At 37.2% G+C, this 14269-nt stretch overlaps 1 protein-coding gene across 50 annotated transcripts in view; it reads right to left on the minus strand.

Moving 5' to 3' along the window:
- The window catches only part of BIRC6 (baculoviral IAP repeat containing 6), a 250707-nt gene that overhangs the window by 202012 nt on the left and 34426 nt on the right, over positions 1 to 14269 (minus strand). For 27 of the 50 annotated variants that reach the window (XR_013526681.1, XR_013526680.1, XR_013526682.1 and 24 more), the window contains exons 4-7: positions 8223 to 8416; positions 5405 to 5516; positions 4382 to 4432; positions 2295 to 2377 (exon numbers count right to left, since the gene is read on the minus strand). Coding sequence is in view for 45 of the 50 variants with exons in the window: in XM_078349539.1 (XP_078205665.1) it covers positions 2295 to 2377; positions 4382 to 4432; positions 5405 to 5516; positions 8223 to 8416 (440 nt within the window). In the remaining 5 variants the exon portion in view is untranslated. The remainder of the gene's footprint in view (positions 1 to 2294; positions 2378 to 4381; positions 4433 to 5404; positions 5517 to 8222; positions 8417 to 14269) is intronic. The other 23 variants (XM_078349545.1, XM_078349544.1, XM_078349541.1 and 20 more) reach the window with 1 other exon arrangement.

The following is a 14269-nucleotide window of genomic DNA, read 5'->3' on the forward strand; positions in this document are numbered from 1 at the left end:
AATCCCCGAATCCCTGGGCATGTCAAGAAAAGATGTGTCTTGAACAACCCAAATTTGAAATTGTAATCAACTTTCCATAGAAAATATTTACAAAGAATATCCAATAATATTGTATAAATTTTCAGGTATAGGTTAAACAACTTTTTAAGGATTGGCCTAGTGAGCTAAAAATATATTTATTAAAATGGCATATATAAATATATACATATATAGACATATATAAAGATAGCTTCTATGGGGAAAGACAATTCCAAACAGAAACTCAAATTAGAATGAAAATTGCTCATACAATAGGGCACCCTCTTATCCACAGCTTCACTCTTTTTTTTTTGAGACAGAGTTTCACTCTTTTTTAAAATTTATTTTATATATATATTTTTTATTTTATATATATATATATATATATACATAAACACACACATATATATATATATATATATATATATATATACATATTTTAAAAGAATTTTTTTTGAGACGAGGTTTCACCATGTTGGCCAGACTAGTCTTGAACTCCTGACCTCAGGTAATCCACCGCCTCAGCCTCCCAAAGTGCTGGGATTACAGGCATGAGCCACCAAGCCTGGCCAGAACTCTTCTTGCCCAAGCTGGAGTACGATGGCGCAATCTTGGCTCACCGCAATCTTCGCCTCCCAGATTCAAGTGATTCTCCAGCCTCAGCCTCCCGAGTGGCTGAGATTATAGGCGCAGGCCACCACACCTGGCTAATTTTTTCTACTTTCAATAGAGATGGGGTTTCACCATATTGGCCAGGCTAGTCTTGAACTCCTGACTTCAGATAATCCACCCACCTCAGCCTCCCAAAGTGCTGGGATTACAGGCGTTAGCCACTGTGCCCAGCCCACAGCTTCACTCTCTATGGTTTCAGTTACTCATGGTCAACCATGGTCCCAAATTAGGTAGGATATTCTGAGAGAGAAAAACGCAAGACAGATCGACCACAGTCACAGAACTTTTATTACAGGACATTGTTAAAATTGTTCAATTTTATTAGTAGTTATTGTTATTAATCTCTTTTGGTACTTTATTTATAAATTACACTTTATCATAGGTTATGAATGTATAGAAAAAAATATAGTGTATATATATATATACGTATATATGTGTATATATATATATACATACACATACATATATAAGTATACATGTGTATATATGTGTGTGTATGTATATATATACACACGATATTTTACATATATACGTATATATGTGTGTATGTATGTGTGTGTGTGTGTGTGTGTGTGTGTGTGTGTGTATATATGGTTCAGTACTAGCTGCTGTTCAGGTATCCAATGGGTCCTGAAATGTATGCCCTGTGAATAAGGAGGACTACTGTATTCAACTCTCTGCCTAAAGATAGATGCAACTTGAATTTTTCACACAGTATTTTCCAATCTGAACTCCATAGGTACATTTCAATACATTTTAGCAAGTTTATCCCATGTACATCAGCTGATTTAACAGACTTTAAAATAATTTTAATACAAATTAAGCAACATATCCTAAAACCAAAACTTGGTTCTATCACTTACTAGTTATATGCCCTTCAGCAAATTTTAGTTCTTCATTTTAAAATGGGATAGTAATTCCTATCTCATAGAGTGACTGTAAAGATTAAACTGGAGAATATTCAGTTCCCTCCTATATAATGGAGGTTACAACAGTGCCTACTTCACAGGGAAACATGAGAATTAAATGAGTCAAAAATATATAAAGTGTTCAAATGGTACCTGGTATACCATCTTATATAAATATTTGCTATAACAATATACTATTATTTATATTAATAAGGCTTTGGAATAGTTACTTGTAAAATTGAAGTTTCAATATATAATCTTTACAGCTTCTAAATTTTTATGCCCTAATAGATTCAGAGACATCAGAGAGTCCAAATTTAAAATTACTTCAAAATTAGAAAGGTATACTATAAGGTTCTCCTCCATGGATTCCCTATTGACAATTTGCTCTCGATAGACCAAGATTCAACTGCTAAAGCTCATGCTGGAGTTCACTTTACCATAGCTTTCTGTTTTTCAGAGCATGATTCTCTTGTTTGGTACTTCTCACGTGTACAAATTTTAGGAAGTCAAACTTAAGAGACACTGTATGCCAAGTGGTATGACAGAATGTAAATAGGACTCTCATTCTCAGGACAATGACAAAAATATATGTGGCAAAAAGGCAAAAAATTATTCTTAAGCAAAAAAGTACAATTTAGAAGCATATTTACATGACTGACTTAGCCTATTATGCCCAGAAACATCAAGACTCACCAAGGTTCATCAGTAGGTTCCCAACAAACAAGGCATACACTACAGGTAAAACACATGGCTCTATCATCTCCAGATGAGGCAGGCTGTAACATTATAAAGAAAAGACACAGAAAGGGTAAATCATTATTAAAATAGCTTAATAATAAAAGTTAGTTTTAAAAGTTCTTAATTTTAAGTAAAATTCTATACTGAAAATAAGAAAATTTGCCTATATTAGGTCCCAACAATACACTGAAACCTCCAAATACTTATGAATTGCCTGCATTATTTGAAAATTCAGAAAATGACCACTAAATCAAAGAAAGGTACACATATATGCAACCACTCATCTAGTACTTTTCTAATTGCTATACTAAAGTATCTGAACTATATAAGACGACAAAGAGTCTAGCTGGGTGTTTGTTTTGTTTTTTAAAGAGACAGAGTCTCTGTCACTCAGTATAGAGTGCAATGGCACAGTTATAGCTCACTACACCCCTGAATTCCTGGACACAAGCGATCCTCCAACCTCAGCCTCCCAAGCAGCTGGGACTACAAGGATGTTCTCATGACACCCAGCAAATTCTGCTATTTTTTGTAGAGACAGGGTCTCACTACAGTACCCAGGCTGGTCTTAAACTCCTGGGCTTAAGTGATCCTCCCACCTTGGCCTCCCTAAGTGCTGAGATTACAAATGTAAGCAAGCCACTGCACGAGCCAATGGGTTAATTATTAAATACTAAATCCCATACAACTATATAAGAAGGGCAAGTAAAAAGGAAAGCAAACTAATCAATCTAATTCACATAATCTGGAATCTAATTCATATAACATGGGGCAAAACGCTACATATATTTCAATTCAAGGGCCAGGCACAATTTATATATGTGTACGCATGCGCGCGTGCACACACACACACACACACACACACACACACACACACTTGCAAAACCTGAACAGAACTATACCTGAAAAATATTAATATTTGTGAACATTTATAGATGCAAATTATTATGCATTTTAGAAAATTACAAATAATCAGCCCCTAACATTTCCTAGAATCACAGGATTCTAGGGAAGCTATTATTTGATCTCTTTGCAAAGACAGAGTATCATGAACAGTAACTCAACAGAAAAAACTATCAAGGCATTACTTAACAGAGACTCTTAGAAAATTATACCAAATTCAAAGAAAGATGATAAATTGCTAGAAAAATGGTCCACATTCAATCCTTAATTTAGGGAAATGATTTCTGTGATTCTAATATCAACCAGTCTCCGAATTTACCTGTCTGGAAATCTGACAAACATTGAATACAATATTCACATATGTATGGTTTTGTGGTTTAATTTTAGTTCAGGTATTCAGAATACTTAAAGATAATGAAGGAATAATCAATCTTCAAAGTCTAAATGACAGTTACTTTAATGTACTTCAAAATTTACTTGAATTATTAATTTAGGCCAGGTGGGGTGGCTTACACTTATAATCACAGTACTTTAGAAGATTAAGGCAGGCAAACTGCCTAAGCCCAGAAGTTTGAAACCAACCTAGGCAACATAGTGAAATCTCATCTCTACAAAAACTAAATAGAATTAACTGGGCATGGGGGCACATGCCTGTAATCCCAGCTACTTGAGGGGCTAAGGTAGGAGGATCGCTTGGGCCGGGAGGCTGAGGCTGCAGTGAGCTGTAATCATGCCACTGCACTACACTCGGGTAACAGAGCAAGACCCTATCCCGAATAAATTAATAAATAAAGTTAAATAAGCATGCTTTATTTAAATTGACACATAAGTATTCGATTTCTTAGATCCTTTTAGCAGTGGCAAAACAATGGTGAGCCAGTCTATACCACTTGGTTAACGTTTCCTATTAAATAACATATTACATCTAGCTAAACTCATTTTTCTTGACTTCCCTCTAGTTCAGCAAAGCTTTTTATAATGTCCCATTCTCATGCCTCTGTATCATGTTAATCCTTATACTTTACACCCTCCTCTTTTCCTCTATAAAACTATGACTATTTCTCTTGACTAATTCTTCCTCTACCTATGCAACTTAATCAGTTCTTTAATACACAGATATTGAAGTTTCAATGTACTACCTGTAATGCTGCTTCTGTAGTTATCCAGTATATGGGTAATTTGTTTCCCAACTAAAATGAGAATTTTGAAACTGTAAAACTGCTTTTATTCCATTGCCCTAAGCATCTACTAACTGTATTATGAATGCAGACATCAAACACTGGAAATAAACATGCATCAAAAGAAAAGACTTGTCAAAAGACAAATCTGAAGATTTGTTGATTTTATAAAAAAATTATGACCTGGCATGGTGGCTCACACCTATAATCCCAACATTTTGGAAGGTGAAGAGTGTGGATCTCTTGAGCCCAGGAGTTTGAAACCAGTCTGGGCAACATCGGAAATCCCGTCTCTACCAAAAAAAAAATTAGGTTGATGCAAAAGTTAGCCAGGCCCAGTGGCACACACCTGTAGTCTCCGCTACTCAGGGAGGCTGAGGTGGACGAATTACCTGTGCCTGGGGAGGTGAGGCTGCACTGAGTGGTGATAGTGCTGCTGTACTCCAGGGTAGGCAACAGAGTAAGACCCTGTCTCAAAAACAAAACAAAAAATAATTTTCTAAAAAAAGTTGTATCTAATGTGAAAGAAAATACTCAGTTGTTAATTACTTAAAAAAATATTTTTCCTGGCCAGGCACAGTGGCTCATGCCTATAATCCCAGTACTTTGGGAGGCTAAGGCAGGCAAGTCACCTGAGGTCAGGAGTTTGAGACCATCATGGCCAACATAGCAAAACCCCATCTCTATTAAAAATACAAAAATTAGCCAGGCGTGATGGCACACACCTGTAATCCCAACTACCAAAGAGGCTAAGGCATGAGAACTGCTTGAACCGAGAGGCAGAGGTTGCAGTGAGCTGACATCGTGTGTGGCACTGCACTCCAGCCTGGGGGAATAAAACAGGCATACGTGCATACAAGCAACCATGCAACCAAGTTGCATAAAATAAATTTCTGAAAAAGTAAAAAAAATGCTGATAATTTTGCTGAAGGCTACAAAGGCATACTGAAAAAAGATTTTTTTTTTATTATATTCTTTTTTTACCTGATGATAAAATCCAGCTTGAGCCATAGGATCTGGTTGTGCCCACCTATAGCCTACATGAGGCCATGAGGTAAATGTCTCCCGTCTGTTAGCTTCACTGTACATCAATGATCTAAAAGTAAACATACTTTACGTAACTGAAGTTAGGCATCAAATCACACTGAAACTTCTATTTAACAATGCAGAAAAAAAAATTTACTGGGTTATCAACAAAAACTGGAAATGGTCTGATGATCAAGTTCAATTATTTAAACTAAAAATGATAAGTTTTAGGAATTTCCCTTAAACAGAAAGGGATAGAGAAAACCTGATTGGTGGCTGCAGTTGATAAGCAATTCCAGGAGTAGATTACATATGTTTTCATATTAAAATATATCAGCTCAGTAAGAGTCAAACTATAACAGAAAGTACCAAAGTAATTTTTTAAAGGACCATAGTAAACTTAAAAAAAGTCCAAAAGATTTTAAGAAAGGATGAATTAGCTTTGCTTATTTGCTAACACAAGATTGCAACTGATAATAGAAAAAGAGAAAAGTGGTAAGGTCATGACTAACAGGAAAATACTCTTCTAAATTCTTCCCTCAAATTAGCACATGATTTTCTATAAAACTGCTAGTTAACATTAGGTTTGCTCATAGTTGTATTCGGGTTTTTAAACAAATAGTTGTTGGGTTAGAAAAGCATTTTCAGGCTGGCTAGGGTTGCTCACCCCCTGTAATCCCAGCACTTTGGGAGGCTGAGATGGGCAAATCACGAGGTCAGGAGATCAAGACCATCATCCTGACTAACACAGTGAAACCCCATCTCTACTTAAAAAAATACAAAAACTTAGCCAGGCGGGTGTCACACGCCTATAGTCCCAGCTACTCAGGAGGCTGAGGCAGGAGAATCCCTTGAACCTGGGAGGCAGAGGTTGCAGTGAACGGAGATGGCACCATTGCACTCCAGCCTGGTCAACATAACAAGACTCCGTCTCAAAAAGAAAGCATTCTCAGTTCCACGTTATATATGTCTTTAGGATCTGTCTTAGAATAGAAGATCTATCTCTTTTCGTTATATTACCCAACAAAACAGCAGTAGCATCCAATAGACCCTAACTCAAACCTTCAACAGACCTAAATTCATCAAAGCCCGCCTAGGCTCCTAGATTCAGTTTTAATAAAACAAACACCACAGACTATATTGAAATCTAATAGCTGCATTTCCTAAAATATAACATTTACCATAGCTTCCACTGATTTCTTTAGAAACACTGAAACTGTTTGCAAAGAAAATAGCTCTGCAGAGCTGACTCTTTTATAATCTCAAAATAGGCACATATCTCACACAAGAAGCACTTTTTCTAAATACATATTTTTCTTTTTTTCCCATCTCAGACACATCCTAAAGAATATTTTAATGACAGCCATAGCACATATCACCAGATAATATGATTAAAAATGTATTTTGCCCAAAAGACAGAGATTACTACTATAGAATATAAAAATTCTTCCCAATTGTTTAATAAAACTACTGAAAGTTATATACATAACAACAAAATCAGTTAACTAACAAAACCAGGGCAAGTGATTAAGCAAAAATCAGTTTATCAAAAGATAAATTAATAAATATTGCTACTGAACTAGAAGAGCCATAGTAAAATAATACAAGTTTAAAATAAATTCATTCAGCAGTGCCTTTGATAACATCAGCACATACTATTTATAAATGTACTTCAGAAAGATGCTTTGGAAGTTACAAGTCACATCCAATGAAAATGTAAAAATATAAATATGCAGCTAGGCATGGTGGCTCACAGCTGTAATCCCAGCACTCTGGGAGACCAAGGCAGGTAAATCATCTGAGGTCAGGAGTTGGAGACCATCCTGGCCAACATGGTGAAACCCCGTCTCTACTAAAAATACAAAAAATTAGCCGTGTGTGGTGGTGGACATCTGTAATTCCAGCTACTCAAGAGGCTGAGGCAGAAGAATCTCCTGAGCCCGGGAGGTAGAGGTTGCAGTGAGCTGAGATTGCACCACTGCACTCCCACCTGGGCAACAAGAACGAAACTCTGTCTCAAAAAAATAAACACTACATGAGAAGGGAAACAAAAATCTAACCAAGACTGCTGGGTGTTATTTCAATATAGCATTTCTAAACCTTGGTACTTTTAATAAGAATCTCAATAATGTCATTTCAAATAGCAAATCATTTAAGTGTTTAAATCAACGTGTTACTGGCTTTTTAATTAGTTGTACACAAAACAGGCATTCAAAAAACTCTACTGAAGAAAACGATGGTTAAGGTATGATTTTTGTAATACTGTTTCAATCCATCGCGAGGAGCATAAAAAAATGTTCACTCAAAATTACTCCAATTTTTTAAAAACTCTTCTTTTTCTTTAATTGTGAAACAAACAGCGCTTTCCTTATACTCACATTTGGGCATGGTTTTTAGGTTAGGCAAGATCTATCTCAAAGGTCACAAAATGTCTTCAATGGAAAAATAGTTATTATTCACTGAATAATTTTAATTTGACTAAAATATTTACTAACCCAGTTCTCAGCTGGAATTTTCAAAATGTGGCTTTATAATCCCTTCAAATATCTTTAGTGTACTAAAAAACAGTGTTTAAAAATAGCAATTCAAGTAGTAGTTTACTTTAAATCTGGTTTTCAGATTCTAATTCATATTGAACTTTTTTTAATTTCAAAATCAGGCTAGAAATTTTGAAATTTTTAAAAATCATAACCAGATTTTCTAGTTATTTCTGTTTAATGCAAAAACTAATCAATTCTATCTCACTGTTACCTTTCTTTGTAGGCAAGGTTCATACCTGTCTACAGAACGGCCTGGCCCCACTCCGAGTTCTGGACGAGCACTAGGTAAGAGGTAAGACAATCTGTCCATCACTGAGGATGCCACAGGTAAGGCAGCAACATTTTGATTTATTTTCTTGAGTTCATTTACAATGGCACTGGCAATGGACTTCAACACATGATGAGGAAGATGAAATGTAACTGTGGCCCACTGAAAAAAAATGGGAGTATAAGAAAACGTACTCAACAGTTTTAACCAAAATCATAACTTAACCATTATCAAATAAAGAACTACTCATCAGTTAAAGTCAGTTTTCTCCATTAGTTTATCATTTAAAGCAGAAATTTGCAGTCAGATATAAAAAAATAATAAAATCTCTTACAAGAGCCAAGATACGGAAACAACGTAAGTATCCATCAATGGGTGACTGGGTAAAGAAAATGTGCAGTAAAGGCTACGTGTGATGGCTCACATCTATAATCCCAACACTTTGGGAGGCCAAAATGGATGAACAGCTTGAGCCCAGGTGTTCAAGACCAGCCTGGGCAACATAACAAGATCCTGTCTGCAGAAAAAATACAAAAATCAGCCGGGCATGGTGATATGCGCCTGTGGTCCTAGCTACCAGGGACAATGAGGTAGGAAAATCACTTCAAGCCTGGCAGGTTGAAGCTACAGTGAGCCATAAGCCATGAGCCATGAGCCATGACAGTGCCACTGCACTTCAGCCTGGGCAACAACAGAGCAAGACCTTGTCTTAGGGAAAAAAAAAAAAGAAGATGTAGAATATTATACGAACTTTTAAAAGGAAATTCTGACATTTGCAACATGGATTAACCTAAAGGACATATTGCTCAGTGATACCAACCAGGCACAGAAAGACAAATACTACGTGATCTCGCTTACATATAAAATCTAAAAAAGTTGAACTCGCCAGGCTCAGTGTCTCACGCCTGTAATCCCAGCACTTTGGGAGGCCAAGGCAGATGAATCACCTGAAGTCAGGAGTTCAAGACCAGCCTGGCCAAAATGGCGAAACTCCATCTCTACTAAAAATACAAAAATTAGCCAGGTGTAGTGGCGGGCGCCTATAATCCTTGTTACTCAGGAGGTGAGGCAGGAGACGCCCTTGAACCCAGGAGGTGTAGGTTGCAGTAAGCTGAGATCGTGCCACTGCACTCCAGCCTGGAAAACAGAGCGAGTCTTGGTCTCAAAAAAAACAAAAGAAAAAGAAAAAGTTGAATAAACTCACGATGAAGCAGAGCACAATGGTGATTACCAGAGGATACAGGGGTGGGAAGGAGATCAGGAAAGGGGAGCTGTTAGTCAGAGTACAAAGCTTCACTTAAAAGGAATTAGTTTTAGTGATCTGGTGACTACAGTTACTAATCATGTATTGTGTATCTCAAAATCGCTAAAAGAATAGATTTTTAAATATGCTCAACATAAATGGTAAGTAGGTGAGTTGACAGATATGTTAATTAGCTTAATTTAATCTTTCTGTAATGCATACATAAATTATACCAACACATTGTACTCCATAAATATATACAATTATTTATCAATGCAAATTAAAAAAATTTTTTTTTTAAATGAAACCCCAACTACCCTGGAAAAGATAGTTCGGAACCAGACAGTAACACACATTTTTATATATATCACCACAAGTTAAGGACAACTAAAATCATCTGTCATTTTTCCTATTCATCCAGCACAAGGCTAAGCACAAAGCAGGTATTCAAATACCACCATCCATAAGAATATAGACACTTACCATTACTGGGGTATATGAGGATTTAGTTCAGCTTAGCAGATGCATGTTTTTGTTGCTGTTGTCACCATAATACAGCAATAGCAAATAAAAACATAGGCCTTATAATCACAGACCTGGATTCTGAACCCAGCTGCACCATCAACCATATTCAATAAATGTTAGCCATGATTAATTTAATATTACAAAAGTTATCGAAGTTAGACTGCAAAAATACTAAGTAATATTCTCCCAGAGAAATAAGTCTATAATGTAATTTCATCTTTGTATCCTGTCCCCAATTCACCCATGAATGGTTTCTACACTCTAGGCAGCCTAGCAGACTATGATTTATCTATATAATATTGGAGAAACTTGTGGCCAAACACGTCTTGATTTGCTAAAAAAATAAAAATTAAAAAAAGAAAGAGAGAATAAAAACTTCTAGACCTAATTAATCTGTTCATAGATCAGAGCTTTGTATTGAAAGGGAGGATGACTCCCCTTGAGAAAGGATCCTATAATACCCCAACTATATACAGTACTATAAAGCATACTCCAAACCTTCCTTCAAAAAGACCTATGGACATTCACTACAGTGACTGTGCATGCGGTAAAAGATCTTTCAGACATTACAAAAAAGAGGCACTTAACTGACCTAAAACATCACTGTGGTCCATGAAAGAGGGCAACTAGGATGGTCAAGTGATTAACAGAGTTTTGGCCCAAAGCTGTCTCAGAGAGTTCTATGGGTCTGCAAATCCTTTTTATATAATAGTTACTTCCCCAAGTTCCTGGCTGAATAATGTAAAACAAGGAACTAAAAAAAATCCCCAGATTAGTTCTCCACTCTCTCTGTGGACCAGAAATACAGAAAACGCCAAGTATAAGCCCCTAGAACTTTCATTCTCTGCAAAGATATTAAACCAAAGTAATGCTACACTCCTGAAGAAATTTTTTAGATTAATGCCACTGTAAAAGATTTGAGGCTGGGCACAGTGCCTCACAGCTATAATCCTAGCACTTTGTGAGGCTAAGAATGGAGATTCATTTGAGCTTATAAGTTTGAGACTAACCTGGTCAACATAGCAAGATCCCATCTCTACTAAAAAACAATAGACAGGTGTGATGGCATGCACCTGTCATCCCAGCTACTCAGGAGGCTGAGGTGGGAAAATCACTTGAGCCCAGTAGGGCAAGTCTGCAGTGAGCTGAAATCACACCACTGTACTCCAGCCTGAGTGACAGAGCAAGACCCTGTCTCGGAAAAAAAAAGGAAAAAGAGAGAGAGAGACTTAAAAGATACAGAGGTAATCAAATCCCCTTCACTGGTCTGTTGTAAATAGATCTCAAAGAATGACTGTGGATGGCAAACTATCGGTGATGACTTCAATTGCAGGTGCTCTTTCAGATGAGGTATCTTTATTAAAGCAAATCAACAAATCCCCTGATATCTGGTAGGTAGTTACAGTTCTGTCCAATATTTTTCTATTCTTACTTAGTTTTAAGGACTATCCAAAAAGTCAATTTTTATCTGGCAGGAACAATAATAAACCTTTACAGTCTTTCCCTAAGACCACATCTCACATTCTGGAGATCCTGATCATCCTAACACCCTGCAGATCAACACACTGGTCCACTGCATCACGACATCACACTGATTGGTCCAAATGAAGAGGAAACATCAAGGAAATTAAATGCCTTAGTAAGGTGCAAACCAGAGATCAAGAGTCCCCAGAAAAACTCAAGATTCTGCAACCTTGGTCAAGTTTCAGAGATCCAGAGGTCTGGTTATGTCAGGATATTCCCTCCAAAGTGAAAGACAAGTTACTCCAACTTGTAACATCAATCACAGAAAAAAAAGCCACAATATCTAGTGGGTCTAGCTGGATTTTGGAGCCAATATTTAGCATACTTAAATGTGTGTTCTAACCCAATTATCGAGAAATATATAAGGTTGCCAATTTTGAGTAAGGTGCAGAACAAGAAACTGCAACAAGTCCAGACGGTACTGCAAGATGCTCTGCCACTTTTACCTCAAGAGCACTTTCAATGATACTAGAGTGTCCACGGCAAATAATGATGCTGTAAGGAGCCTGTGACAGCCTAATTGGGACAATCACATAGCAGAATGCTAGGATCCTGGGGCAAAGCCACACTCTCTCATGCAAATGACCATTCTCCTTTTGAAAAAAGTTCCTAGTTTCTTACTAGTCCCAGAGATTAATATACCTGTTCATAAAACTAATGTCTACAAATTCAGAGCTGTCCGGATGTTATCTGACACACCAACCATAATACTGAGCACAAGCAACAAGTATCCTTCATCAAGTGTTTTATAAAGAGACGAATCTTGACAAAGTCCAAAAGGCAAAAACTGAATAAACAAGTGACTCAGAATTCAATATCTACTCCCACTATAATGTCTCCTCCTTGTTCCACATCAGTAGCTTCATGGGGAACCTCTTATGATGAAATAATTTAAGGGGAAACTGCTCTTGGCCCTAATTTACAGACAGTTCTTCATAACATGCTGGTACTACCCCGAAGTGGATGGCTGCAGAATAATAGCCCCAATCACAAGTGAAGGTAAATCTTCTCAGTAGGTAGAACTTCAATCAGTATATTTGACTGTTCTCGTATGGATTGAGAGTTGACCAGAAGTAAAGATCCTCACTAATTAATGAAGAGTTGCTAATTTGTTAGCTAGATAGTCAGGTACTGGAAAGAAACAGGATCAGAAAATTAGAAGCAAGGAGGTCAAAAACAAAGGTCTATGAATAAAACTCTCAAATCAATGGTAAAAATATTTACAAAATATGTGAATGCACACCAAAAAGGATCCATTCCAGAGGAAATTGAGAAATAATACACATTATATACATGACAGCCTCTCTCCACAGCCTCTCCAGTGCTTGCTCAATGGACCTGTGCGCAAAATATCATGGCAACAGATATGGAGGCTATGCACAGTACCAAAAATGTAAACTTTCATTTACAAAGACTAACCAGGCTACAGCCGTTGCTGACTGCCTAATCTGCCAAAACAGTTACCAAAGGTGGGCTGCCAATATGATGCCATTTCCCAGAGGGAATAGCCAGCTATCTGATGCTAGGTTGATTACACGACTCATGGACTAGGCAGCAATTTGTTTTCAACCTAATATACATTCTAGGTATGCTATATGTGAATGCACTATATGCAAATAAACAAGTATAGTACTATGTATTATTCATGGGGACTAGCAGCAACGCATTCTGTCCACAGGCTTCTGCAATAATATTATACAACACATTGCCTGCGGACTAGCAGAATGTCGTGATATTGTAGACGACTTTGCTTCTGACCAAGAAAAGTATTTCAAAGCAAAAAAAAAAAAAAAAAAACATTTTTTTCCACTGGTCTTACTGTGTATCATCCTGATGAAGCTGACCTAGCAGTGAAGCTCAATGGCCTCCTAAAGACTCATTTTCTATACCAACTGCAAGAATCACACTGAAAGGTTAGAGTTCTACCTTACAAGATGAAGCTTTGAATCAACTAAAAATGTATGATACAGTTTCTCTCAGCATGGCCACTATTAAATTTAATAAACCCATTCACAGATTTTTTTTTTAAGCTTTAAGCTCTACAGGTCTTACTCCCTAGAAAGAAAAGCTCCAGCAGAGGTACAACAACACTTCCATTGAAGCGGGTGTTGAGATTGCTACCCAGCAACTTTGAGCTCCTTTTCCCACTGAATAAACAGACAAGTAGGTTATTCTACTAGTTTATATGACTGGAACTGATAAGGGGAAAACTAGATTGATGCTGAATAACAGGGGCAAGGAGAACTTATGCAGAACCCAGGAGATTCTCTAGGATGCCCCGCAGTACTTCCAAGTCCAATATTAAAAGTAAAGTAAGAATTACAACTTAAAAAACAGCACCAGCCTGGCACAATAGCTCATCCTGTAATCCCTGCACTTTGGGAGGCCAAGACAGGTGGATCACCTAAAGTCAGAAGTTCAAGACCAGCCTGGCCAACATGGTGAAACCCTGTCTCTACCAAAAATACAAAAAATTAGCCAGGCGTGGTGGCCCATGGCTGTAGTCCCAGCTACTGGGGAAGCAAAAGTTGCAGCGAGCCAAGATCATGCCACTGCACTCCCGCCTGGTTGACAAAGTTAGACTCCATCTCAAAAAATAAAATGAAATAAAAACACAGTACCACTGAGAATTCAGATTCTTCAAGAATGAACATGGATTGCTCCACTATGTAAAGAATGCTGACTAGTTGAGGTGCTGGATGATGACAGAGGTAATGTGGAAC

This window comes from Callithrix jacchus, chromosome 14 (genome assembly GCF_049354715.1).
Source record: "Callithrix jacchus isolate 240 chromosome 14, calJac240_pri, whole genome shotgun sequence".
In the NCBI taxonomy this organism is placed as follows: Eukaryota; Metazoa; Chordata; class Mammalia; order Primates; family Cebidae; genus Callithrix; species Callithrix jacchus.